Genomic DNA, 26,688 nt, shown 5'->3' with positions numbered 1-26,688 from the left:
ACAGACCAGAAGGACAGACCCAGCACTCACAGCACAGCTCCTCCAGGTCCTGCCTAAGCTCTTGCTGCCACTATACCCTGCTCAGCACCCCCCGAAACAGCCCTCCCACACCATTGCCAGCCCCACAGCAAACAACAAATAATAAAATAGCAACAGAGACTCCAAGGGAAATAAATGGTAGCGCTTACAGCGACTGTAAATGAGGTGCGGGAAAGGGAGGGACGGAGGGCACTGGCTGCCAGGTGGGGGTTTCTTTCGGCTGCCACCGCTTTTCTAGCTACAAAGCTCTGGCAGAGGGAGCGCTGCAAGGAACTTGCTCCCTAGAACAGCAAGAGAAAAGGAGGGTGGTCGTCTTTTGAGCCTCAGCCTGGAGATAATAGAGGCCACCAGAGCAGCAACAAGCACAGGGAGGAGGTGACTCCTTCTCTCCTGTCTGCTGGGTTACAGCAGCTCATGTGCCTCTGTGAAGCAGCAAATCTGGAAACGAAGCCAAACTCCCTGCCTTCCCACTTCACCTGGCAGGACTTGAGAGTATCCTCGTCACACATCACACCTGGAGAAGTGCTGCTTTAGCCACAGGCCAACCATTTAGCCAACAAACACGGATACTACCAGTCGTGCGCTGAGCTAAACATCGTTTGCTCCAGCATAGGAATCTGCCTGCATTATGGCAGAAGAGCTTAAGTGAGAACACAGCTTTGCCCGGCCATGACGACCAGCCAGAATAAATCTCATAATCTAATTTGTATATGACTGTGCCTAAGCTATCCTACACTCATGTTGTTCAACTCACCCCATACATGCCCAGCATGTACCAGCAGCAAGCATACTTCCAGACAGGCGTGCCTCCCTACAAACCAAACTCGGCCCCTCCAGTGACAATATTGCACTCCCAACCAGAAAAGCAAAGGCTGCCTGAACATTTCAGCAGCAGCCAAAGCTGACACCATTTAGCTCATTTCATTTCTAAATGCAAAAGACAGGTTTCCAATATACAGACAACAAATCCCACTAGCCCGTTCTTACATTCAATTTGCATAACAGATCACTCTACAGCATTAGCAAAATTCCACGCTGCAAGCACATTTAATAAAATCATAGCGACGACAGCTTAAACAGCGCATTAGTTAAAATTCCTGCAATGCCTATTATCGGTAGAGTTACATGATATGGGAAAGGGTGCCGTGCCCTAATGAAACCTCACGCATGCAGCCAACAGACTGCAACAAAGACTGGGAGATCACATGAACACTCCCACAGAAAAACAATTTAAGACCTGAACCCCCTGCTTCTGTCCCCGAAAAGCCAGTCTGGCGTCATGTAAGCAGAAGCCCTACTCCATGTTACATTCCTGGAGCCTCAAGCAAAGGAAAGGAGAATTGGTAGAAGAACTGTGTGCTCGGCCCCACCATGGAGGCATGCTTTGCATTCTTAAGCAGCACCCTCTGAAACCAATCATCATTACTCTCTAATTGGCTGGAAGGAACCTTGTTCAAGCCTTGACAGCCAAAAGAAGTACTCTGACTTCTGGTGACCATAGGAGACTGTTAGCGCAACTCCTTCAGTTGACAGTTAAGGGGGAAAAAAATCTGCATTAAAGCTGTGCAGTTATTTAATTGCGGCTGCTTACAATAATCAGAGTACTAGCAAAAAAGATGCACAAGACAGGAGAACTGAATTACTCATGACCAAGGCAGGTAGAGCGCAGTAATTCAGACACACATTTACATGAGTCAGGGCAAACACTGTTAGAAGAGGGGACTAGATTGAAGAGGATCCTTAAACCATGTTACTCCTAAAATATTTTGCTCTAAGGCAAAACACGCACCATGTATTTTAAAGCATTAAGACACTAATTCTGTAAACAATAATGCCTCCAGCATGCACACCGCATGCTGGAATGGATTCCTCAACTTGGCCTCATCACTTATGCATCTGATGAAACAAACACTGACAGCTTTTTTGCATTTGTAAAGGCCCCACAGCAGCTGTGGTGATCCCACCATAGAGCAATGAATTAAGCCTGAAACCCAGCTGGGTCTGTATAGAAGCCTTTTTTGCACAATACAGCAAGACTATCATTGTTAACCTAGGCATTATTGTAAAATATTCTGCATTACATTAAGAACAGAGATAGAGATGCCCTGGAAAATTAGCTCTAATAGGCAATTTATAACATCTAAAAATATGGATACCAAATTGATTGCTAATTGACAACAGATTTCATAGTTTCATTTACACACAACCACAATGAATCAGGTAATTACAGAAGATCACTTAAGTAGGAAACAAGGCAAAATTAAGAAATAATCCACATTAAAGTTATAAAACATATGACAAACTTCTATAAAATGAATGTATAAACAGCTAAAATTAAAAATAACTATCAAAATTATCGATCTTGAGATCATAAGGAATTTGAGATCGACTCTTAGAGGAAATGGATGTATGCACGCTTTCATCTAATACCAATGTTAGAGTTTCTTTTGGGACTAAAGCAAGCAGCTTAATGCATTAAATAGTAATATTTATTCAGGTATTGATTATATTATTTTTCCACTTTACAAGCACATAAATATGTACTGAAAAAAGAGTCAGGAATTACTCGGGAAAAGTAATTTGAAAGCAATTAATTGAAAAAAGAGTTTTCATAGACAGAATACATTGGTTCACAACTGAAACTCTATTATTCCATCACATTTAACATCATATTTAAAAGACGGGCCAGGGAAATCCAAATAAAGTTGTCTACTTTATAAAATAGACTCTTCAGCTCATCTTGCTTAGTTATTAAGAACAATTCTTTAAGACTGAACTGCAAAAACATGTATTTTCCCAGGAATGCACTGAGACATGCAAAAAAAGCTGCTAAGTTGTGTAAAACACTTAGAAGAATTCAAGGTGCTATCCCACCAACAGAAAAAAAATTTAAGCCTGTCCTCACTTCTCAATGTGAGGAAACCCTTTGTCTGGGTACCACAACAGAAATATACTTTCTGATTTCAAGTACTACATAGGGAGATATGGTGCACCGTTTGTCTTCCCCCCATTTCAGCTAAGTACATAGACTTCCCGATGACAACTTTACACAGGCTTCCAAATGGTGACTTCCCAAGTAAAGGTACCAAAAGAGCAGTGGAGAGTACTGATGAAACAGAAGGAGGAAAACAAAGTCACAAAGAGCGATTTGGAAATAAGCAGCTAACTTTGAGGTAGGAGTATGCTTAGCAGAAACAGCAAGATGAAAAATATCTTCCATTTACCATTTTTGAAACCCATGTGTTTCTCCACAATGCAGAACTTATCTAGCCAGAGAAACTAAAGTCTTATTAACAGAAACCAAAATTACAGGCAGCAACAAAAAAAACCCTAATTCCTTTTATTTGTGGCATTGCCTCTGTTCCCAGGCCTTTTTTATTTTCAGCAGGAGGAACTGAGGGGAAGGGAAGGGGAAGGAAGAGAGAGAAAGCAGAAGGTAAAAAAAGTTGGGGGGGGGGCATGTATTAGGGAGAAAATGCACTGCAGACTCTGTGCCACATTTGGCTAAAATGAAGCAAGATCCAATTGGCAGCTTTTGAATATATGACCCTCCAAAGGCAAGCTGTCAGCTCAGTAACAGTTGAAGGAAATAAATGGACAGCTCTGTACCAGTCTGAAACTCTTGCGTAATGAAGTTACAGTTTCATCCTGGAAGATGGCCAAAAAGCATAAATCAATGAGCAACCAACCTTGTATCATTTTTATCACAACAGTAATAGTCATCCAAAGGTAGGTTGTTTATTAAGCCCTAGTAATATTTGCATTGGTCATACACACCACAAAGTTAAACTGACAATAACAAGGAGACTCGCTGTGCCAAGAAAATGCGGGCAGAGGTACTTTTCAGAAGTGACAATAAAGCAGGTCTTCAACCTAGTCCAGGAAGAGCCAGACACATGAATCTTCTACAGAAACAACAGTGAGATTACCAACCTCGCCAACACAGAAGAGCTAAGAAAGTTTACTTAGATAAGCATTAGACAAGGCAGGCACTGGAAAACACCATGAAATTAGGCTGTATAGCATTACACTTTGCTCCAGAGAACTCTCTCATGCCGTGGCATGAACTAAGTATGACATATGTGAATGTAAGAAGACAACGAATGTTTTGCTGTGGTTAACCCTGAGACCAGACACTTGCACCTTTGAGAACCTGAAGGTCATATCATTGTGGAAATAGTCTTAGTTTCTCTCTAGGGACTGCCTGCACAACCAACCAACCAACCCAATTTGGGGGGGGGGGTCAGACAAATGACAGCAACCTGGGAGATGCAGATTTAATACCCTGGTTTTGACAGTTTTATATTCTTTTATCTATGACAGGATTAGGAGCCCTGATAACCAGTCCGCTATAACCGAGCTTTCCCTTACTAGATGTTGTCCTAGTTTCTCAGCTGAACAGTAGGTCAGCCAGCCAGCCTTAGAATTGTTCTTACAGTCTTTTGTCTCAAATAATGCCAGCTATTCAATCCTCTTTCTTACGTGCTTAAAAATTTATAAGATATTACTTCTTGTTTCAAAGGGTTGCCTCAAGAGATTACCTATTATTTTGTTCTCCTCCTTAACTAGACTAGTTTATGCACGGGCTTAACATTATTCATGTGTGTTGAAATTAAACTATGTATTAACTCCCTCAGATCAGCTGCAGATCCGAGCTTTTACTGAAGAAGGTGATCTAATCACTGAGAAAGTCAGTGGATTTGAAATTTGGAAACCAGCTGGAACTATCTCAATAGCATTCTTCCACTGAGGAACAAGTTTTCAAAGCTGAAGCGCTGTACTGTGTTGCTTCAGCCTTGTAACCCTGTGGGTTCCTGATTAAAATACTGGGTCTTGTCTGGTAGGGAAAAAATACCTGGACATTTGGAGAGCATGGAATAAAGGAAGAAGCAGTGCAAAAGTATGAAGCCCTTTAAGGGAAAAGGATAACCTTTCAGCCCAGATGCAATTTACTGTTCCATGGGAACAGAAGAATGGTGATAAATCATCTATACAGAGGATAGTTGAGAGCAAATTTCAGGACACCTTCAAAAGCATGCCTGAACAGACATCTTCAAAGCTTTCTTCCAAAGGCAACTGTATAGTGTGTTCATGTATATTCTTCCATTGTAAAAGATGAAGAAGCACTTCCCTCCTAAGCTACCATGCCTGTCAGCCAAGCTGTAGCTGATCTTCTGAAGGCATGACCATGACACAATGCTGAGGGAGAATACGAAAGTAAAAGCAGCAAAAATACTACCATGATGGCTAAAGACAGGGACAGTGGTAGGACCTAACCAGGAGCTCAGGGCAAGCCATCCTCCACATGAGCAGGACTCCAACCATGGATATATATATTCTGGCCATTTTTCTCACATTATACTAACCTCAGTTTCACAAACTGCCAGAGGACAGGTTAGCTCTCCAGAGCTGAGCACACTCCTGCTTCCCTGACAAAGCCCCAGATGCAGCTGCAGTCATGCTTGTAGCGTGCAGGCAATAAAATGACAACGCTTTGAAGCACCTCTGAAAAAGAGCTCATGTGAAGGAAATGGATTCTGCAGAGCTGATAACCAGGCAGTCCCTCAGCCGGTACCACATCCCTACTTGTGGTTATGCAAGGTGAACAGGGACACGAAAAGGATAGAAAGAAAAGAAAGAAGCAAAGACATATCCAGAAAAAATACTCCAAAAAGCTTCTGACCACTTTGCCAGGGAACCCCTGTAGTCAACTCAACGCTATTCCAGAGGGGAAAGCAGGACACGGTACGGACAGGCATGCATGCAGGAACACTGCTCCTGGTCCCAACTTGGGCCAGGAGGCAGAGCTTAGCAGGAATGGCCTGATCACTCATCAGGCATGACTAGTCCAGGGGTTATAATGCATTAAGAGAAGGGCTGTCTGTAAGAGGAAAAAAAGACAGACTCACCCCTGGCAGGATCTGACAAAAGTTAGCAGAAAAAAGGCAGTAATAGTTTATCCCTTTGCTCTCCTCCATCCAAATTAGTGAACGAGTAATTTCCAAAATGCCCACAGGGAATTAATTTCACTGCATCCTTGACTGCAAGAGTAACGGGCATAAAACGATACCACAAAAGGAAGAGGAATCAACAAGAATGTAAGCAAAGATGCTTGTGAGGGGGAAAAACATGATTACCTACATCATAAACACATTTCCTTCTTCTGCATGATATCCCACCAGCATTAATAGGAGCCAGCTGAAGTAGTATTATAATGAAATACTAAGTATGATATAAGAAATTATATTACCCAGAAGACTTTAAGAGACCATACTTTTCTTAACATATTTATGCTGAAAATTGTATTCCTGCTCTCCAAAGCAGCAGGGCCCAGAAATCATTATACCTGGTCTGCCACCCAGCCTGGAAGAAATGTGACCACCTTTAGTTATTTTAGAAGGTCATACTCAAATGGAGACTGCAGAGATCCTTTCAGTAACAGAAGCTATGCACTGGTTTTTATGACTGGTCAGTCGTGTCACATAGTGCTGCTCTTGACTGAAAGAGCATGAATATTAATGTCTTATAAATAAAAGCCTTTAATGTATGTGAATTATGAAATTAGCTTTTCCTGAATGCTCACATCAGCAGGATTCAATTTCTCAAAAGTTGATAAAAGGACTGTAAAAAGGGATGAGCAGGGCTACGTTCTACTTTTCCTCCACAGTATTTGCACATTAACAGTTTGCTGGGCCTTGCATAATGTAAGTACACAGCCAGTATTTTCTATAACCAACACTCAAAATCTGCACACAGGCTTGAGAGACAAGTAGCACCAGTGCGATCACCCCCCTTCCAAAGTATTTCCTATGGAGCTGCCCCCAAAATGAACTGCAGGAACCTATCCTCATCTCCCCCTTTGGCCTTCAGGAAAAGAAAATAATACTGCAACAATAGTTCATTTTGCTTTCTTGCAAAGAGATGGCAGCAGCTTCGTAAGAGCTAATTTCCTCAGACAGGGACAACGTGGATAGAGGAGCCCAATCAGAGAAATACATAGAAATGAGAGAAAGAAAAGCATGGGACTGGAAGACAAGAGGGCGGGGGGAAGTGAACTGTAAAAAATGCCAGTACTATGCACTCATGCACACTATAATGAAGACAAGAGTAATGAAAGAAAAAGAAGTTATTACATTTAAATAAAATATTAAGAGAAGATGCTGGAAAAGCAAAAAGAAAAAGAAACAGTTCAGCAAAAAACTAGGCAGGACTACATCTAGTAAAGCCATTAAAACCATTAAATGGCTATCACCCTCTTAGAAAACTAACATTCCTGCCTGCAAATACTTGCACACACTCTTACACAGGAATGGCAAAATCTCAAGGCCTGAAAAGCACTTCGGCATGTGCTTAACTCACAAGCTCCAAGTACTTCAATTGACGTCAGTAAGAGTATTCATACATTTCAGACAGGCATATGCTACAGTGCCTTGCTGGATTGAAACTGAGGGTGCAGTTCCACATGTCTTTTTAATCCACAGCAAAGCCAAAGAGGTCCTTGTGCCCCACTGTTCCCTTAACTGTGCCACTAAAAAGTCTTTGCAGGCTTGCACTGAAACCAGACCATTTAAAGATGAGGAGATGGGGGGAAAAAAGAAGAGAGCATTCACATAACGACTTTTTAAGCCTGGTAATTTCAGTGACCCTATTTCGTATGCAGCTCTTTAGTTGTATTGATATGGCCAAAGCACTATACCATGAAGAAAAGATCAGTAGGGTCACCGCTGCTGGCTTCAATGGTGAGAAAAAGGCATGTGACGCCACATCCTGATGTTCCTACAATTAAAAGAAACCTTGTTTTTTGTAGCTTCTTGATTTGACATGGGTTGGCCTTCTCACACTACTTGGGAACCTGGGGCAAAAATACATCAGCACTTCAGTTTGCCTGCACATTCAATAGACATGAGTGGTTTTAAAAGAAGCTAACTGAACTTATTCTTCAGTAGTATAAAATAAAAGAAATAAAGCCATGGGAAATTTCTGGAGGAACTCCCTTCTGTAAGCAGATCCTTGTTGTAGAAAGTAGAACAGTTCACTGGTTTTACTTCCATGCTGGAGCTCTTGTATTGTGGGGTGGGTGCATGTGGCTGTTGAATTAAAAAGAGTACTTCTACCACATTTAGCGGTAGAACTCAGCTTCCAGTAGCACAGCTATCTTAATTTTATTTTCTTCCCCTTTTTTCTTCTCTTGTTTAAAATTGTTCAAATCCTACCTAAGCAAGCATAACACGTAACAACAGTAGTACATTTTAAATCCTCTTATAACATATTTTAGCACTTTGGAAATTATTATGGCACTACCATGACCACAGGCACCAACACCTTCAGCTTCATTTTCACCTACGTGGCCTAACTTCGTTTCAACCTTATTTAATATTCACCACGCTTCCAGCAGTAGGACAGTATAGCAACATCCATGCCCGAACAATCCTTAGAACAGACAAGGACAGCTAATTTTGTTTGCTAGGAAATAAAACATATATCTTGACTCCTATTTAGTCATAATTTCACAGCCCATTTAAGCTCACACTATTGCTAACAGAAGCAATCCTACCCCTCCCTTTCCACTTCATTTTGTGTCCCTGCAACACCTTCCCCAGACCAAATATTTTTACAGCTACATCACAAACTGCAATACTAAATGAATCCATATTAAAAATCAACTATATTTTGTCAGTTCAGTTTTAACCTGGGAAGTCCCCAATCTGTGGTGGGAGTTATCACCTGATATACATGTTGGACTGCAGAAGAGAGGGGGAACAGGCAGCCAGAAGAAGGCTAACACTTCTTTCAGTGCAGTGCAGGCTTAAAGTGATGATAAAAACATGGCATTAGGCAGCTTACTGGTCTCCACATTCACAATGCTGTCACCGAAGGCAAAACACAAAAGCTACACACAGGACATTTCCACCACAAATAGGAAGAAGGGGACAGTAGAATAGGACAGGACAGCTTCTCTCGATGGCTACTTCTTATTTTTGTAGTTTTTATTGGTTCAAGGCATCACAGACAGACTTAAAAAAAAGAAAAAGCCAACTTCAGAATTATTTGCCATTAGGACAACCATTATTTCTTCCAAGTTATAAATAATTCACAAGTTACAGTTACTGTAACATGCTGTAACTCCAGCTTTTAAGTAACACAAAGCCTCTTGTCTTACAAAGTGATATTACTGTGTCCCCGTTATATGTTGAATAACTAGAACAAAAAAAATTAACACTGGTAAAAGCTTTTCAAACTTAAGATAAAGGCCTCAGTAGCAGAAAGACTACCTTTTTCTTACAATTTTACTCAGGTGTAGTACAGCTTTTAATAAATTATTAGAGGAAATACTATTCCAACACATTAACTTCTGGCTTTATATCCAAAACTCAAAGGGACATTCCCTAGTCTCAGAAAGCCAGTCTGCACGATGGCAAGAGGCCATGAGAATTTTCATCACTATCACTACGCTTTGAGAGGGTAGAAAAAAGTGACTATCAATCAGAAAACCACATCTCAGGCGTCCATCTATGTCATCCTTCTGTGAAAAACACTCACATTAAGGCCGGTCATTTGGAACATCACCCAAAAAGGAACTGCGTACAACGCCAGCTTAGTTATCAGTCAACATTACAAACAATAACAGAAAAACCTTTTCGCTTGGCTTTGAGTTTGGTAAACTCAAAAGACTGGACCAAGTTTTGCAGGGCTGAAACCAAATCAGAAGCAGTTCTATTTTTTTTTTCAGTGCGAGTTAAGAAGTTAATTGATCTGGCATACGTGCAGGGTTGGAAATTTGTATTACAGGGTTTTTAGCATGCACACTGCAGCTGAGAGATTTGGCTTACAACTTTGATGTACCAAAAAGAACTCTGTGGGACAAACTGGCTGAAAGTAATATCCATGAAATAAAAAAGGCGAGAAAGGAGGAAACATACCCCTTCCCTAAATCACCCTTAGTCTGCCTAACAGGTACCTTATAAAACGAAAAAAACTATAAACATATGGTGGTAGCCTGCAGCAACTTAAAACTCTAAGTGCAATTTCCAGACTATGTACTTTTGGGGCATAAAGATTCCCAGTTTTAGAACAGCATAGAAAATGATATGCTAAATATAACAGCTAAAAAAATAACGATAAGCATCTCAGAGTGAGACACTGGACAAACTCTTGTCCAAGACTCATGGTTTCTGTCCACTTTATTGGTAGCAACCTCAAAAAATATTTGTACATTGCAATTCACTTGACTCACATGCTTTACATCTGCAGGTTCCTCTTTGTATTTCTTAAAAAAGCAGGCCATTCCCAAATGTAGCTAGAAAACGGTTATTAGCTGTTTAAACGGAGTTGTCAGGGCCTGGGGGAAACTGAATTCCTGCCACTGAGGAGCCTCCAAAGTTTACTCTCTTGGCTGGACTCCCTAAAACGCAGCATGACTAGCAGGATGCCTAGCACGAGGCTAAAGTTTACCCAAAGCAGTAGCAGATTTTTCACACAGGAGAAAATAAAGCACAATCCTCAAAGAGAAAAGTTCTTCCCCTAACATACAAATGTGGGAAAGAGCAGAGAAGACAGTCCCGTTCTTGTGGGCAGTGGACAAAAACCATCAAGTCAAAATGCCAGTACGCAACATTGTCCAGAAATATTGGGGAGCACATATCTCTACTCCCACTCACATAAATCTGTTTTAAAAATAGGCACAGAGCTGATTTCCATATGCATACAGTTGAAAGGGCCAATAATTTTTCCAAATTCACTCCCATCGTTCTTAATTTAAAAGCATGCATTGCTTCAAAACTAATCTGCAAGCGAAGCTAAAAATTAATTGCTCGTAATATATAGTTATCCTAACTTGGCTCAGACAACACAGTTTCAAAGTGCAAAACTAAGATTAGTAGATTATGTCAGAATGAGCTCCCATGGTTTATTTTTGAACTTTATAAATATCGTTAGCCAGTCATCATAGTATTCATGTGCCAAAACATGCTAATCTCCTGCAACCATCACGTCATCCAAAAGATGTCAGACCAGCAAGGCAAGCTCAAAGAACTGAAAGCAGAGCGCAGGGATGCAAATACCACAAGCCCTCCTGGAGCACGGCAGCAGGCCACAGTTTCTCAACTTGATTCTTATTATTTGCATTTCTTCTAGCCTTTAAGAAATAAAAGCAATATAGTAACAGCCACAGATCCAAAGCTGCCTTTTTGCAGAGCAAATCAAGGGAAGGACCCAGCAGAAAAGACCGCAAGAACCCAAGCAGGATAGACCGAGCAGATTACTCATTACAGAAGAGAGACATTTAGAAAGGATTAAGTCATGCCCCTCAAATGATGCAATTAACAAACTCTTCTGGGGGCATCATCACATTTTCGCTAAACCGATTTTAGCAGTGTCAAAATATCTGACTGCAACTGTAGCAATCCTACAGGCACTAAACCGAACTTGACCAGAAACTACTCTTGCTCCACAGGTCTGACCTAGATGCAGAAAGTGTATGGAGACCTTAGTACAGGTTTCTCATTTTGTTTTCAATGCTTTTTTTTTTTTAACCACACAATCCCATTTTTATGACTGATTACAGGAGGTTTTGTTCCCCCAGGTAAAAATACGGGATATGGTTTATGACGCATCAGTCCGGGATGAGACATTTGCTGCAGAAACGCTGAAGCAGTTTCAGATTCCACTCTTCCCTACGTGAACCGGTGGAACGACTTCCACCTGAGTGTTTCTTCCTTCCTTCCATGCTCAGCCAAGCTGGTCACTCCGAACAGCTTTCTGCAGCAGCATAAATGAAGCCGATAAACTTTGCATGGGAGCAGATGGGGTACACTCACACTATCCGTCTGCTCGCAGACCAGGGAGCCGTGATCTCTAGCCGAGAGCCTCGAGACGTGGCGCTCAGCACGGCCATGCTCTCAGCCACCACTCAGCTTTGCCACCGATCGTGGCCACGCTTGCAGGGCAAGTTGAACAGCAGCATTTTACAGCTTCAGACCCGTCGTCTGCTTAAGGAAGCGACGGACAAAAAGAAAGCACACATGGAGGGGAAGAGAGCTAGCGTATTTTCAAACAAGCCCTCACTGCTATAATTAAAGGGTTTATTCCTTTCCCACAGCCCACCACTGGAAATACCAGGCCTTTGCCAGATTACTGAAGGAACAACATCAGAACAGGATGTCATTACACAAGGGAAAGTGTGAAACCTGAGCAAGTGAAACAGCAAATGGTTTTAAACCCTCTACCTACTGATTCATTGAGAAAACGTTTTTGTGACTGACTGAAATAAACCCACCCCTACAAATGAAAACCAAGAGTTCCCAAATAAAACCTGCCCGTTAAAAACCAAAAAGGATCACATCCAATATTCCCAGTAGTAATGAGCCAGCAAAACAACCAACCCATCAAAGATCTGAGAGAACACCAAATACAGTTTGGCAAGCATCATATTATTTCCTGTATCTGAATTTCAACGCCAAGTACTCCTCACTTACTAGACCTGAATTTTACAAGCGATTTGCAGCTTTTAAGTTTCCTGGTGGCTTCCTACCACTTAAAAATCCTTTAAATAAAAAATGGTAGTAAGTATAAAAAGTATACACGTACCATACCCCATCACTCACTTGGACATTAAACTCCAAGTATGTTTTACCCTTTTCTCTAAGTCGTAACAACAGGTTAAGGGGCCTTGTATCGAAGGTAAGAGCTAGATCATAAAAACCGTCAACTGAACATAGCATAGGGACATGTAGGGCCATCAGCATCAGGAAACATTTAAGGGAAGTTCAGGTTTGGCAACACTGAAATTTGCATTATTAGACTTGAAAGTTAATGTCCCGTTAATCTTACACAGAGGCAATCAAATCCATCAGCACTATTGTTTTCAGACTGTCTGCCCACTAAGGCAAACAATGCATCATTTACACTTGGTTTACATTTGTAGCTGGGAAGAACGCCATGCAAAGGACTAGGGGGAAAAAACAATGTTTTAAATGCAAATACGGATTTCGCAGCAATGCACGTATTCCTCTGCAAATCCTGCACCTGCTAAATCACACAAAGGCTGGGTGCTTGTAATAAAAAATAATAAGCGTGCCTCTGCTTTTCCTTTCCCTACTTTAAAATTACCTTTAAGCCTCCCTTTCACTTGAGTGCTGCAAACTGGAAACTTTAGAAATGAAAGCAGCTCCCTCCCCAAGTTCAAGTTGATTGAATTCAGCCACAATACAATATAAATGGCAAAAAAAAAAAATTCAACTCCCAAAAACATTTCCCTCCTCAAGAACTTTCAGTTATGTTCAAACCACGAAATATCAGTAATGTGTACGAACAGTCTCTTTAGCTTCAAACCATGAGATTTAAAAATTGACCTACTTTATGTAATACTCCCACAGCTGAGTCATCACAGTATCAACTGGTCTCTTATCAGCTGCAGGGTATGATCATCACTCAAAACAAATCAAGTATCCATACCAAAATGCCTCTTAAAATATTATTATGATGTTAAAAATACAGCGTTAATCTAACAGTCCAGACCATAACTGGGGAGGGAGGAAATCTTTAAGAAAGTTTGAACTGCGGAAAGTAGTCCCTGTACAGCAGATGCCGTGCCTCATAGCGAGAGCCTGTAAGCTAGAGGATAGAATATTGGACAAGGCTGCAGAAATACAGATTAGTTCCGTCTCTGCCACCGTTACAGTATGTAGCTTCAGGCAAGTAATTTAGACTTCTTTCTGTTTCATCAAACAATAAAATGGAGGGAATGCTACTGCTTTACAGCATCAGCTGACGTTTATACCACACTTTAGCATATGCATAACATTAGCTGTTATTTTACATCTACAGAAAAGGAAGGGGTAATATATTTTTAATACTGGCTTAGTAGACCTCATAAGAGACAGTGAAAGTGCTTAATGAACATTAGAAACTCTTCACAGGGCCTTGATTCATTATAATTCACTCTGGACAGCATCTTACACTGACTGCTGGCTCACAGTCCATCAGAGCAAGCACGAGTCCATTAGTATCTCACGGCAAAGCATTTGCTGATAGCAAAAAGTAAATATTCCTTTAAAAAAAAAAAAAGTATTTCCATTACTAGTTTCTACTTACACGCTATCCTATAGCCACTTACAACATAATGTTGTAATCTCAAGATGCCAGGAGGAGGTTAAGAGGAACCCAAACTCAGATCTCAAGTGCAGCCAGCATCCTTACAACGTTAGCTGAATTTATACGTATGGAAAAAAAAAAACTAAGAGTTGAGCATGTTATGCTGCTGGAATTGTTACTGCAAGCCTGAAAAAGACACAGCACAAGAAAACTCCAGAAGGTTAGCTGAAATAAGATGCAATGCACACCGAATACTACCTCTGCTGCCAACCGGTGTATTTACGTTATTTCTTGTAGGAAGTGGTCAAACTTAAAGCACGCTGTCAGTTGTGGGCCTGGGTGAGGGAAACGAGGAAACTCCCGCAGAAAAAAAAAGCAGGGCAGGAAGGTCGGGCTGAAGCCTTGGGGTGCCCAGGGCCAGGCCCCTGCACCCCAACGTCCCTTACTCGCAGGAGGTGGTGCTGCTGCACGGTCACCTTCACCCCCAAAACTCCCTGAGCCCGCTTCAAGCACGCCCAAGTGGAGAGTATTGTTTCAAAGGCTGCAGCACTCGCAGGAGTCCTCCTCGGATGTCTGCAGCACGCTAATCCTGGACAGGCCTTGCCGGCCCTCTGAGGGGTTTACCAGGCTGTCCATAGGTGAAGCGTGTCACCTCATGGCAGACTACAGCACTTTTCCTTCTGCAAGGACAAGGAAACAAATCACACAAGGCGACAGTAGTGACGTTACTCCTTAATTATATTTTGCCATCTGCTATCGTGGCAGAACTGTGCAGGTATTTTAAGACAGTAATCCAGGTCTGATACTCCAAGACCTAAGCCAGCAAGAACAGAAGATTTGCTACTTGGCATCACAAAAACAGGCAGAAAAATGCACCTGTGAAATTACGCTTAAGACTTCAAAGCTCTTCATTTAAGAGCTATTAATTCCGAGCGCATACTGAACGCAGTCTGGCTTCTCGGCTGATGCTCTACAAAGCTGTCAGTTTTCTGAGGCTTGAGCCAAAAGGCAATATTTGATATGTAAAGATGTTTGAGAAGGAGGAGGGTAAAGTGAGAAGAAAGATTTGTATGAGTCAGCCATAGTTCTTTTAAAAATTAAGTGATAGCTTTTTTAAAGTGCAGAAAAAAAGACGCATACACAGATTTCCTCATTCCTGGCTTATCGGTCGCAAAAGATAACGCTCTCAAAGTTTAAGAGAACTTTTAATTGCAACCACTTACGGAGCTGGGAGCCAAGACCCGTGACGGCAGCCCGCAACGCGCAGGCTTTTACTCCATTGTTCTCACCACCTTTTTGTTTTCAGAATTCATTCCGCAAACGCCGAAAAGCAGCAACCTAAACAAGCTTTCGCCCCCGATACGACAACCCGCGGCCGTACGAGGAGCGGGGGCCACCGAAGCAGCACCTCGGTACCCGCGCACCTGGGGGCACTCGGCTGGACCCTCGCTCCTCACGGTGGGCCGTCACCCCCGGCGCAGCCCCTCACCTCAGGGCTGGGAGCGCCGAGGGCCCCGCGGTCGGGCAGCGGGGCCCGACGCTCGGCGGACCATTGTTCCGCTGCGGCCCGGCGGCGGGGCAAGGGGAGGCCGGTGAGGCGAGGCCTGACTCAGCCGCTGCCAGCTCTCCGCGCCGCCTCTCCCGGGTCACCTGCGGCGGTGCCCGGGCCGGAGGCCTGCTCCAGGGGCGCGGGGTGTCACCGGTGGGGCCGAGCCTGACAGGAAGGGGCGCGGGGGGGGGGGGGGGGGAAGCTTAACAGCCCCCGACCCGGGACGAGCGGCCCCCGCGGAGGCCAGCAGGCGGTTCCGGCCCCGACCCGGGGGGGCGGGCGATCGCACCTGCAGCCTCGCAGGCGGACAACAAAAGGCCCGGCTGGCACCGGCAGGGAAGAGGAGGAGGAGGAGAAGGCGGCGGCGGCCGCGACCCGGCGTGCTCCGCCGGGCTGCCGCAGCGCCCGAAGGTCACGGGCAGGAGGAAACGTGCCACGCGTGTCGCCACGCCGCGGCCCCACGCCTCCCGCCCCCGCGGGGCGACGTGACCGGCCCTCCCCTCCGCGCGGGGCGGCGGTTAGAACCAACCTCCCACCTCACAAACCGGCAGGGCCGGGCCGGGCGGCCCCGCACCTGCTCACCTGGCCCGGGGCCGGGCCGGGCCGCCCCCTCCCCCGCAGCGCCGCCGAACGCTGCCCCGGGGCCTCCCCCCACCCCCGTCCCCGCCGGCCCGCCTCGGCTCTGACGTCACGCCGGGGGGGGGGGAGAGGAGAAGCGACGAAGATTCCACGGCGCGCAGGCCCTTCCCTTTGTGACGTCACGGGAGCAGGGCGAACCTGGCCGGGCGGCGGCGTGGCCGGCGGCCCGCGGGCTCCCGTCACAGCCCCGGCAACCTGTTGCTGCCGCCGCCGCCAGCGCAGCGCGCCCCGCCGGCACCGCCGCCCGCGCCCCCTGCCGAAAATAAAAAAAAAAGGGGGGGGGGGATAGAAGGGGGAGATGATAAAAAAAAAAAAAAAAAGGCGCCGCCGCGAAGTTGCAACCGGGGAGCACAGGGCACGTTGTCCGGCCCCCCCGCCGCCGTCGTCCCCGTCCCGCCCCCCCCCCCCCCGCCGTCCCTCCTACCTTCCCCCGGGGCCGGCGGGAGCCGCGCTCACCCCCCTGCCCGGCGGTGCGGGAGCGGCGCCGCATTGTTCGCCCCCGCGGGCCCGGGGCGACCGCGGGAGCAGCGGTTTGGGGCGACCCCCACCCCCCCTTTCCCCCTTTCTTAATTATTAACACCGCCGTTTCCTCTCCCACCCCCCCGCCCCGCTTTTGTCTGCCTGCCTGGGAAACGTGGACGCCTCGCGTGTTTCGCCAGACTTTCCACCCGCCGTTCCCGTTTCGATGCAATACTTTAAACTCGCCGGCCCCGGGCTCCCCGCTCCTCTGCAATGCGGATGTATTTTAATTCGGAAATTTCGGGGGGGGGGGGGGAACCCAGCTCCAAAATAGCGCGCAGCCCCCCCCCCCCCCGCCCCGGGCTGCGTTTCAGCGGGGCGGGCAATCGATAGCGGCAGTCAGCTGGAGTCAACTGCAGTTTTTACCAAATCTATATAATAGCGAGGGAAAGTGTCCCGAAGGTCACCCTCCCTGCCAAGAAACACCCCTCGCTGAAAAAAACCGGCACGAACGACAGGCGCGATATAAACTACAACTTTTAAAGCCTCGCATCAAACACACCCGAAAGCGAGGATTTCTATAGACCCCCCCCCACCCCCCACCAAAATGAAGAATTTTTTTTTTTAAACGTGCAGATAAAAATCATTATTCGCTCTACTGCATATTTGGCTAATCCCCTCAGTTTTTCCAAACGTAAAGAAAAACTCCCCTATGCCAATCAAAACGTAACTGGAGCACGAACAAAAATCCAACTATCCGTCCACATTTATATGTTTAAAGGATTAGACAATTACAAGGGATTGGTTAAGCGGTTGAATAAAGAGAGGCAGAAATACAGCCCGGGCTGCACTGGATTAGCCCAAATTTTCGAGCCATCGTAACGAATTCTTTTAAAACTGTACCGAGCCATTTTGCCCATTATTAAAGTCGATCCCAAGGAACGCGATCCCCGACTGCGTTTGGGTTCCCATCGCAAGGCAGAGCGGCAGCCGATCACAGACGGGGGAGATGGGATGTGGTAGTGCGAGAAACGAGCTCGCCATAACCAGACACACTCGGTTTCAACTTAAAGGGCTTTCAACAGCCACCGCCGCCGCTTCACCAGACGGGGATACACACACACACAGGCAGAGCACGAAAAAAATCACCTCCTTTCGCATGCAAAAGCGCAATATTAACACGACCGCCTGAAAATGCAGTTTCGTGACATTATCGCGGCAGCCCCCCGAGCTCCCCGCCTTTCATCTAAAACTAGATTATGATTGTGTCATTTGAGGTCAATACATTTATTCGCTGGAGGAATCGCTACACGAATCTGGTTTTATAACCAAACTGGATAGAAGGTTTCCCCGTCAAAAGGGGCCTCTCAAACTCCCCCACCACGCCACAGAAAAATAAAATTCGGTATCGCGTTTGTTTCGAAAGCCTTATAGCTCCAGGATTAGCTATAAACTTGACATTCACTGCCATTTCCTAAAACTGGGAGTCAAATGATATACGTTATGACCACTTACGTATTTCTTTTGAATTATATTCCTCTTGGGTCTTTCTTTGCTCATTCTGGTATCCAAATTCTGATTGCAAAAGGGGACAATTGCTTCATGAATTAAGCCGCGACAATTTAAAAAAAAAAAAATACCGAAAAAATCCTGGGGGGAGGGGGTTGTTTGTAGTGGTATCTTGTAATCCGACTTTCTTTCCTCACAATGTGATTCTCCTAGCAATAAATCCGAGAGAAATGGGGGACGAAAAAAAAAAAAAAAAAAGACGAATGCGAAGGAAACAAACAAAAAAAATCACTTTAGTGAAACATTATAATGGAAAATTTCCCCCTAAACACAAAAAACGACGCCCTTGATATCCCCTTTTCTCTTTCTCAAGCCACCTAAGCGATCTGCAGGTCCTTAGTGTCAGAGCTGTAGTTACATCTTGGAGGAGGAAAGGGGCCGAAAGGAGAAGATAAATAATCAAAACGTTGGAAGTCACGTTTGTGCCGCTGCAGCAGGGAAAGCGGCAGAGACAACTCCAGCAGCGGCGGCTCCGGCTCCGGCGGCGGCGGCTCCGGCGGCAGCAGCGGCGGCGGCGGCGGCGGCAGCGAGGGCTGCACGCACCGTGTGTGTCTCCGCTCCTCCAGCTCCCCCCTAACCAATGAGAACAGCTCTCCGGCAGCAACTTTAAATGGACCTGGCTCTTTTTTTTTTTTTTTTTTTTTTAAATATATATGTCTGCGTGTGTGTGTGCGCGCGTGTGTGTATATATATATATACACACGGGCACACGCGCACGCACACACACACACATACATACACCGCTTAAGGGCCTGGCCTTAACTCCCAACCGGGACGGGAGACGCAACGCCCGGCCCCCGCTGCGTTCAACGCATGCAACAGGCCTCGCTAAACACTTCGTGCGGGTCAAGCGTCACACGCTGCCCTTCTGTCCCCCCCCCCACCCCTCCTCCCACCTCTTTTTTTTTGGCATTTAAGCGCGGCCACCCGGCAGCCAAGGTCGCCGCTAGCCCTGCGCCACAACCCGAGCGGGGAGTTTGGCGACGGTCCCTCACCGCGCAGCACGCTCGGTCGCCCTGCCCTGCCCTGCCCCCCCCCTCCCCTCCCCGCCCCGCAGCAGCCTCTCTCCTCCCGGCTGCCAAGGGCTCTCCTTCCGCTCCGTCCCTGCGCCCGCCGCGCCTCCCCCGGCTCGGGCATGCACCGGGGCCCGCCGCGCTGGCAGCACCTGGCCTCGCCGGCGGGGCTCCGCGCACGGGCCGAGAATTGTCCTTGCTCGCGGGAAAGTTGTAGTTCCCTCGCCACAAAATGGCGACGGCGGGGAACTACACCTCCCGGCGTGCCGCGCGCGCCCCCCCGTGCCCGCCGCCGATTGGCTGCTGCGCGAGGAACCCCCTTCGCGACTCTCGTCTTTTCCTCCCCCGCCCTTCTCCGTTGGTTCCCCCCTCTTCATTGGTTCCCCCGCCCGCGGCGGTCGGTGGTAGAGGCCGGCGGGGGGGGGTGTTGGCTGTGTGAGGGGCGGTTGGGCGTTGCGGGGTGCCGGTGCGGAGGTGGCGGCGAGGCGGCTGCCGCCGCCGCCGCCCGGGGGAGGGGATGGCCCGGCAGGGCAGGGCGGAGGAGGAGGAGGAGGAGGATGGGGGGGGAAGTTTATTGGGAATCGCTGACAGGGAGCGGGGAGGCAGGCCGGCGCCGCGGGAGGCTGCCGGGAGAGCGCGGGGATTAATGCGTCTGGGTTGGGCCGGGAAACGGCGGCACGAAACTTCGTGTCTGTGGGCTGCGCCGCCGAGGAGGCGGCCGGCGGCGGGCTCGGCCGCGGGGCCGCCCGTTCTGCCCGCCTGCCGGGCGGGCGGTGTCAGCTCAGGACAGGCTGCCGGGCTGTGCCGTGCGAGGCTCGCTCGGTGTGTCTCAAAAAGGTATCCTGAGGTCGCGCCTCCTCCCGCCGAAACGCCTCAGCAGCCGCCGCGCTGGGCTGCCCCCGCGGGAGCCGGGCGACGGGGCCGGGCCGGTGGTCCGGCGCGCCGGAGAATAACCTTTTTGTGTGGATGTGTGTTTTTAAATCCCCGGCTCTGCCGGAGCTAAGGCACGCCGCGGAGAGCCCAGCAGTTAGTTGCCCGGGAGCGGCGGGCGTCCTCCCCGAGAGGCAGAAGGGCCGAGAGGAGCCGGGTCCGGGGCTGGGGCAGCGCCGTCCTGCCCCATCCCCAGCGGGCAGTCCCGTTGAACTAGCTGGGCGCTGGTGGGACGTGGAAACCTGCTGTCAATGGAAAACCCCGAAGTTCAAATACTCGAGGGTTTGGTTTTTTGTTTTGGGGTTTTTTTTCCAGTTAAAAAAAGCAGGAAACTGGGTGCGAAGCGGAAGGTGCATATTCAGAGCGAACACAACAGTTCTTTAATGGTGGATTACATCTCTTTCAGGGACAGGGAGGAAGGGGAGTAATTGATGACCTCCCTGGTGAGGTATCACTGCACTCAGTGGATGTTTGTGCTTTTCTGTACAACTCACCGCAAACTATGAGGTGACATATCTTTATGCTAATGCCTGTATTTGTGTAACGCTTTAGGGACTTTATGCTGTCTTCCAGATGCAGCTTATATGTTCACATCCCTTCTGGAGAGTATTACCTCCACTCTGTAGGTGCAAAAGCTTTCGCGTAAGGGTGTGGAGTGGCTGTGTTCCAGGTCAGGAGAGCAGGAGACCCAGGACTCCCCAGAACCTCACTCGCTGGTTCCTAGCCTTCCGTCTTAACTGTGAGGCCATCCTTCCTCACTTAGGTAGATAAGTGAGCATAGTGTTCTGCCTTCACCTGAGAAATAGGATGTGAATCATGTTTGAGACACTAAATGGGAAAAATCAAGTTATGTCATAATTTCTTAGTTCTCCCTTCACTTCCTTATGCTTACTACTAATTATTTTAGGGGTTTTTTTTTTCCTAGTCTTGTTTAACAAAAAAACTGGGAAAAAAAATTATCTGTGCTTGGCTTCATTCAACATCAAGCTTTTATGGTAATACTACTTGTAATTGAGTTAATCTTTTGAAGCCTTTTCTTTAGGCCTCTTGTAGGAAAATATACAGTATTTCTAAGTGTAAATCTGAAGAGAGCTTCCTGTTCCTTTAAATTGGAAATATGCATGTTTCATGTAGGACTGTTTAACTTTCTGCCCTCACTTATTTTTATTAAGGTGTTTATGCAGCTTGAAGGTCTAGGACATACTTGGAAGAAAACACTTTTGTCTCGGGTTTTCTTCAGTTAATAATGATGAATCTGTGACTCTCTCTCCAGGAGACATTTTGGAAAGGCGGAAGAGACAAAGTCATTCATGTATTTCTAAGTCAACAATTGAGCAAAAGGTTCTTGTAGGAAACCTACCTGGCTTTTCTCAAATAACATAAGCTGGCGAAACCAACTATTTCCCCCCCCCTTGCTTTTGAGATTACTTCCTGAGTGGTGCTATGTTTGCTACTGGCTTTTGTGCCATGTGTTAAACAAAAGCTTACTGTCAGTGCAAACTAATGAATTTTCTTCTCGAGGCTGGGTGGCAGAAGCCTTTTCCATAGATCCATGACTCTATTTACATTTGTGTCCTGTTATACAGAGCATCATATTATGTACGTGCTGAGTATCATGTGTCTGCGGTGGATCTTGCCTTTCAGTTCTAGCTTGTGTAGACTGACCTTTTAAATACTGAAGCTGAACTAGTTTACAAAATTAATTAAATGCTGATACAATAGCAGTTAGTATCACTGCTACTGATGTCAGTGTTTGCCATTACATTTGATCACGTTTTTTTTCTAATTTGATAGTGAGTTTCATCTTGGCCACTTCCAACTATATTGTGCCTTGAAAATGTTTGAGAAGTGACTAACATTAGCCTGGTAGAGTTTCCTTGTTTGCATCTCATTCATTTTTTCATTGTATGTAATCCTTTTACAAGGAATTACACAGATTTATAAAGGGCCCCCCAAACTGGATTTGTGTTCTACAATTACTAGATGAATTACTGTCCGGAGTCAACCTTTCCAACAACTCGCAAAGGCCAGAACAGGGTCAGTGGTCTGACATACGATACTATTGTTCAAAAAGGTTTGGTGGTTTTTTTTGGGGGGGTGATGATGCTGTGGACTATTTCTTTGCATGAGAATAATGCGTTTTATGCATTGTTCATTTGGACTTGTATATACTAAACATCCTAGGTGCAGCTATCTCTGAGCAAGAGGTGAAATATGGTCACTTTCTAGCACATAAGATAATCTTCTAGTACACGATTCCAGTGAGAAGTGAGAGGAAGCTTCATTAAGAAGGAACCTTGGTGATACCTCTCCAGCTATGAAAGCTTTCATAATACTTTCCTACTTCACATCTCAAGGCAGATAAAATCTCTTTGATGTTATAGGAAAAGAACATTCATCATAGTTGACTTATGTATGACTGCACTCCTTTTTTTAATCAGGGACTACTGCTTTTGATACTTTCAAACTTGGAAGGCAGATGCGTATGCAAAATGGTTTGTGGTGTCCTCAGAGTTCTGGGAGAAGATTTTTGGTAAGCTAATGGGGAAGGTCCTGGTATGGTTGCTGGTCAAAACAAATAAAAAAAAAATATTTAGTTCATAAGGAAAATCAGGATCTACTATAAACCAAAGCATAACCATTTCAGGTTTTTTGTTGCTGTTTCTTCTTTTTGTTCAAACAGATAAAACAATAGGCACAAACAGTACGGGGAAGTCAGAAGGAACATGGGGTGAATTTGTGAGCCATAATTCACCAGTCAGCAAACAAAGGGCATGATGCCAGGCAAGTTCAGCCATAAAGGAGCCTTGTCTTGGGGGCAGGCTGTGATTGTTTGTGGACAGATGGCTGCTTACCAGTTCATAAAAATAACTTCTGGATACCTTTTCCTCAACTGTGGCATATTTACCTGAATTATGCCTGCCTAAGAAAAGGCAAGATTAAGTTCTCTAGTATTGAACAGGTTTCCTGCATCTGAAAGGGATGCAACTTTGAATTCTGCGATCTAATCTCTTGTGTGGATAAAGGCAAAATTTTTGGTACGGTGGGAAGGATGAGGGTGGGAGGGGTTGGTAGCTTTGTGCTGTGGGATACAGAACTTGCTTCTAGCCCTAGAATCAGGCTGGCGATCTGTAGAGATGCCGTAATGCATGGGAATTCTCATTTTTTGAGGTTTGAATGGCTTCCTAGAAGCTTGATAAAGTAGGTAAAGAAACTATAAAAGTAGATCCCCCTGTCTGTATAATCCAGACCCGTTCCTACAGAGCAGCCTTTTGTGCCACAAATGACGACACCATTTGTGTATAGCACATTTTGTTTTGTGTTTGAGAAGATGGAACTTTACCACAGGCAGCCGACTCTTTCTTGTAAGAAGAATGTGGAGACTGTCAGAGAGGGGCCTCTGCCTATAGCTACCCGGAGTGTTGAATTTTCCGGATTAGTTCTTGCCACTGGCTGGAGTTGATGTCTAGATCTGACATTCTGCTTTCCACATCCCCCGATTTGAATTCCCCTCCTCTTTTCTGTTGCACTTTAAAAACCCTATCCTTCCTGTATTCGTATTTTGCCTTATTGTTTTGCATTGGTCCTAAAAGTCCCATAGCACATTACTGTGATATTGGAGTAGAGTATTAAAGATAGCATTACAATACATATCTAAGAGAAAAAAACGGCTACTGCTGTGAATGAATCCCTTGCAGAACAGGGAAGTAGAACTTCCTTTTATTTGTTCCCTTGGGGAAATAGAGATATGAGTAGCCAGTTGCTGGCAGTCAGTTTGGCCACTTCCCCACAACCTTTTTTACTTGTTAAATATATGCATAGAAGTACACGTTTGTTAAATATATACATAAAATACAAACATACTGACCATGCTACATAGTAGCTAGTGTACATGCCAGGTGGTGTCTCTGCATCTGAGCCTAAGGGTTTCCCAACAAGCAGCTGCCATCATGCAGTTAAGCTTTACATGTGTAGCAGATTCTGTATCACATGCACAATAAGGCTGGATTCATGCAACGTAGATTTATGCATGTGATTTAAAGTCCTCTCGGCAATTGAGACATGGTGCCTAGCATCTCCAGGATCCTTGAGGCAGCCTTACGTACACGTGCAGACAGACACTACACAGATGGTCAGAGTGAAAGGATATTAAAGTGGCTAAGTTAAGCACTCAAAAGTTACAAAATGCCAGAATTGGGAAATGCTTATGCAATCTTAATTCCATCCATACATCTATATATTGCTTTGTAATAATCTTAAAATAGATTGCATACCTCCCCCCCGCTCCTCACCCCCACCCCCCCCAGGATGATTGGGTTTTATTCAGTGTATTAAACGAGTCTGCTCTGGGGATGAATTAGAGTGCATGCTGAAGAAGACCGTTGTCTGTTGAACTCTTACCCTCCTGTGTTCCTGTGAATGCAAGAAGGGAAGACATAATCTCATTGTTAAGGCAGCTGAATGTTGCTTTGGAGTTGATTCTCTGCCAAGGAGTGTGATGCTGGATAAGCCATTTACATCAATCTTTTAATAGTGGCCAGGTCAGCACTACTAATTTGTACGTAAATAGCTACAGTTGTCAGGTGGGTGATGAGTTGTGACTTGTGACCATCATAGCTCTTTGATCCAAATCTCCTAGTGTGCAGGATACTTTGTTCCCCCACTTGAAAATGTGGAAGAGGAGATGGGGAAATAAATATGTCTGTGGTTGCTAAAGTGTTCCTGTTGTAGCTGTTGCATTGTGTTCCTCATTCTATGCGTTCTCTTAGGACTACACATGTGCATCTGCACCAAAGGCTGCTGGAAGCTGTATCCTTTGAGTATTCAAAGAATATGCAATGCTTAGTACTAGCAAGAATTGGGGTTTAGGTACTTTGAGGCTCTTCAGATCTTAATTTCTGACCGCCTCAGTTTACAATCTGTAAAATGGGGCTGATATTCCTTCAGCTTACAGAACTGATGAAAACAGTGCTTGTGGACAGTCACGATGTTCTTGGTGCGAGCACCGCAGAAGAAGCAGTATCTCTTCATCTGGCTCTTTGTCTGCCTTTTCTCTGCTGAGTTCAGGACTACTACGTCAGCTTTTCTTTTCTTTGCATATTGTTTCACTTCATTTTACAGCTGGCAATGTAAGGGTGCTTTTCCTTGCCACATTGTTCAGCATTTACTGCCGTTTGCTTAGTTGCCCTGCATCTGTTGAGAAACAGGACTGTGGGTCAGTAACCCTTGAGGCACACAAGCTTGAATGAAACCCTTGAAAGCACACAAGCTTGAATGAGAATGATCAAGTTGGTAGGAACTTCTGGTTTTTGTTTCAGTGCAAGTTGCTGCACAAACTTATTTTGCATAAATGTGAACTATTTTAGTTGAGTTGGTAATTTTAACCAGTTCATTAAATTGAAGTAAGATGCTTTTAAACTTAAATAGGAGCTCTACGTGGAAGAAGGGGAACAGGAGTGTGGCTTAGTGGGTGGAAGAGCGGACCAAGATAAATGCTCCATCCCACCTTTCTTCCTCCACCCATTTGAAAGTTTATGTTTCTTCCTCCGCCCATTTGAAAGTTTATGTTCCTTCCTCCCTCTTCTCTTCCCCCTCCAGCCTTACAAAGTGTAATGCTTACTTTGAACCATGGGGAAAATCAGGCTCGTGGGACCAGCACAATCTAGGTTGTGATCAGAGGGCAAAGTTGGCTAGATGGGCAAGGAGATGATCTCTTCATGGCCACCTCTGTCCTTCCCTTTATGCGATGGTAGGCCTGCCCAAACTGGTGCGATATGCTGCAGCATGTGCATAAGTGGCCGGGATATGGCACCCAAGGGAGCCCAGCATGGTCAAAAGAGGCATGGGGCAGTGCTGGAGCAGGGGAGGAAAAGATAGTTGCCTTGCTGGCATTTTGTTCTTGGCAGTGGGCACGGGAAAGGGGGGGAGAATTGAGAGGGGAAGGTGGAGGGTGGGACTGGAGTGAGTGGAGAGAGCCAAAGAGGTTGTGAGAAGGGAGAAGGACTGGGGAAAGGTGCAGAAAATAGGTAGTCGGAAAGGGACAAGGGCTAGCTTCGCTGTATAAGTTGTCTGGTGATTTGGGTGAGAGGAAGGGAAGAGGTAGCACAGGTTTTTATGTGCCAGGGTGGACCGAAGGCTCTAGAAACTCGGTACAGCCAGTGCCATCCCACAAACCTGCCATTTGCATGTCTGCCTTTCCTGTCTGCACATCAGCTCAGTCTGGGCAGAGCCTCTCTTCCAGGGCCATTTGCCTTAGCAGCAGGTGACATTGAGGCCTTTCTAGGAAAGAAATAAGGTTGTCTTATTTGTGGTGGCTTAATTTGCAAAGAGAGTACATATGGCTCTGAGATGAGATGTAGCATGCTGGAGCCCATCTTTATAGGCAGTAATGATGCTCCT

At 45.8% G+C, this 26,688-nt stretch overlaps 1 protein-coding gene and 1 long non-coding RNA gene across 8 annotated transcripts in view; one reads left to right on the top strand and one right to left on the bottom strand.

Moving 5' to 3' along the window:
- The window catches only part of JARID2 (jumonji and AT-rich interaction domain containing 2), a 224,580-nt gene extending 205,309 nt beyond the window's left edge, over positions 1 to 19,271 (bottom strand). Inside the window, exon 1 of one of the 3 annotated variants that reach the window (XR_008238649.1) lies at positions 18,293 to 19,271. Coding sequence is in view for 2 of the 3 variants with exons in the window: in XM_052810575.1 (XP_052666535.1) it covers positions 18,293 to 18,337 (45 nt within the window). In the remaining variant the exon portion in view is untranslated. The remainder of the gene's footprint in view (positions 1 to 18,292) is intronic. The other 2 variants (XM_052810575.1, XM_052810494.1) reach the window with 2 other exon arrangements.
- A 636-nt stretch (positions 19,272 to 19,907) lies between these two features.
- LOC128152123 (uncharacterized) overlaps positions 19,908 to 26,688 on the top strand; it is a 63,795-nt gene continuing 57,014 nt past the window's right edge. For all 5 annotated transcript variants that reach the window (XR_008238555.1, XR_008238558.1, XR_008238568.1 and 2 more), the window contains exons 1-2: positions 19,908 to 22,326; positions 22,731 to 22,822. This is a non-coding gene — a long non-coding RNA (uncharacterized LOC128152123). The remainder of the gene's footprint in view (positions 22,327 to 22,730; positions 22,823 to 26,688) is intronic.

This window comes from Harpia harpyja, chromosome 1, assembly GCF_026419915.1.
Source record: "Harpia harpyja isolate bHarHar1 chromosome 1, bHarHar1 primary haplotype, whole genome shotgun sequence".
NCBI classification, from domain to species: Eukaryota; Metazoa; Chordata; class Aves; order Accipitriformes; family Accipitridae; genus Harpia; species Harpia harpyja.
The sequence above is the reverse complement of the archived record's forward strand: the minus strand, read 5'-3'. Positions and strand labels throughout refer to the sequence as shown.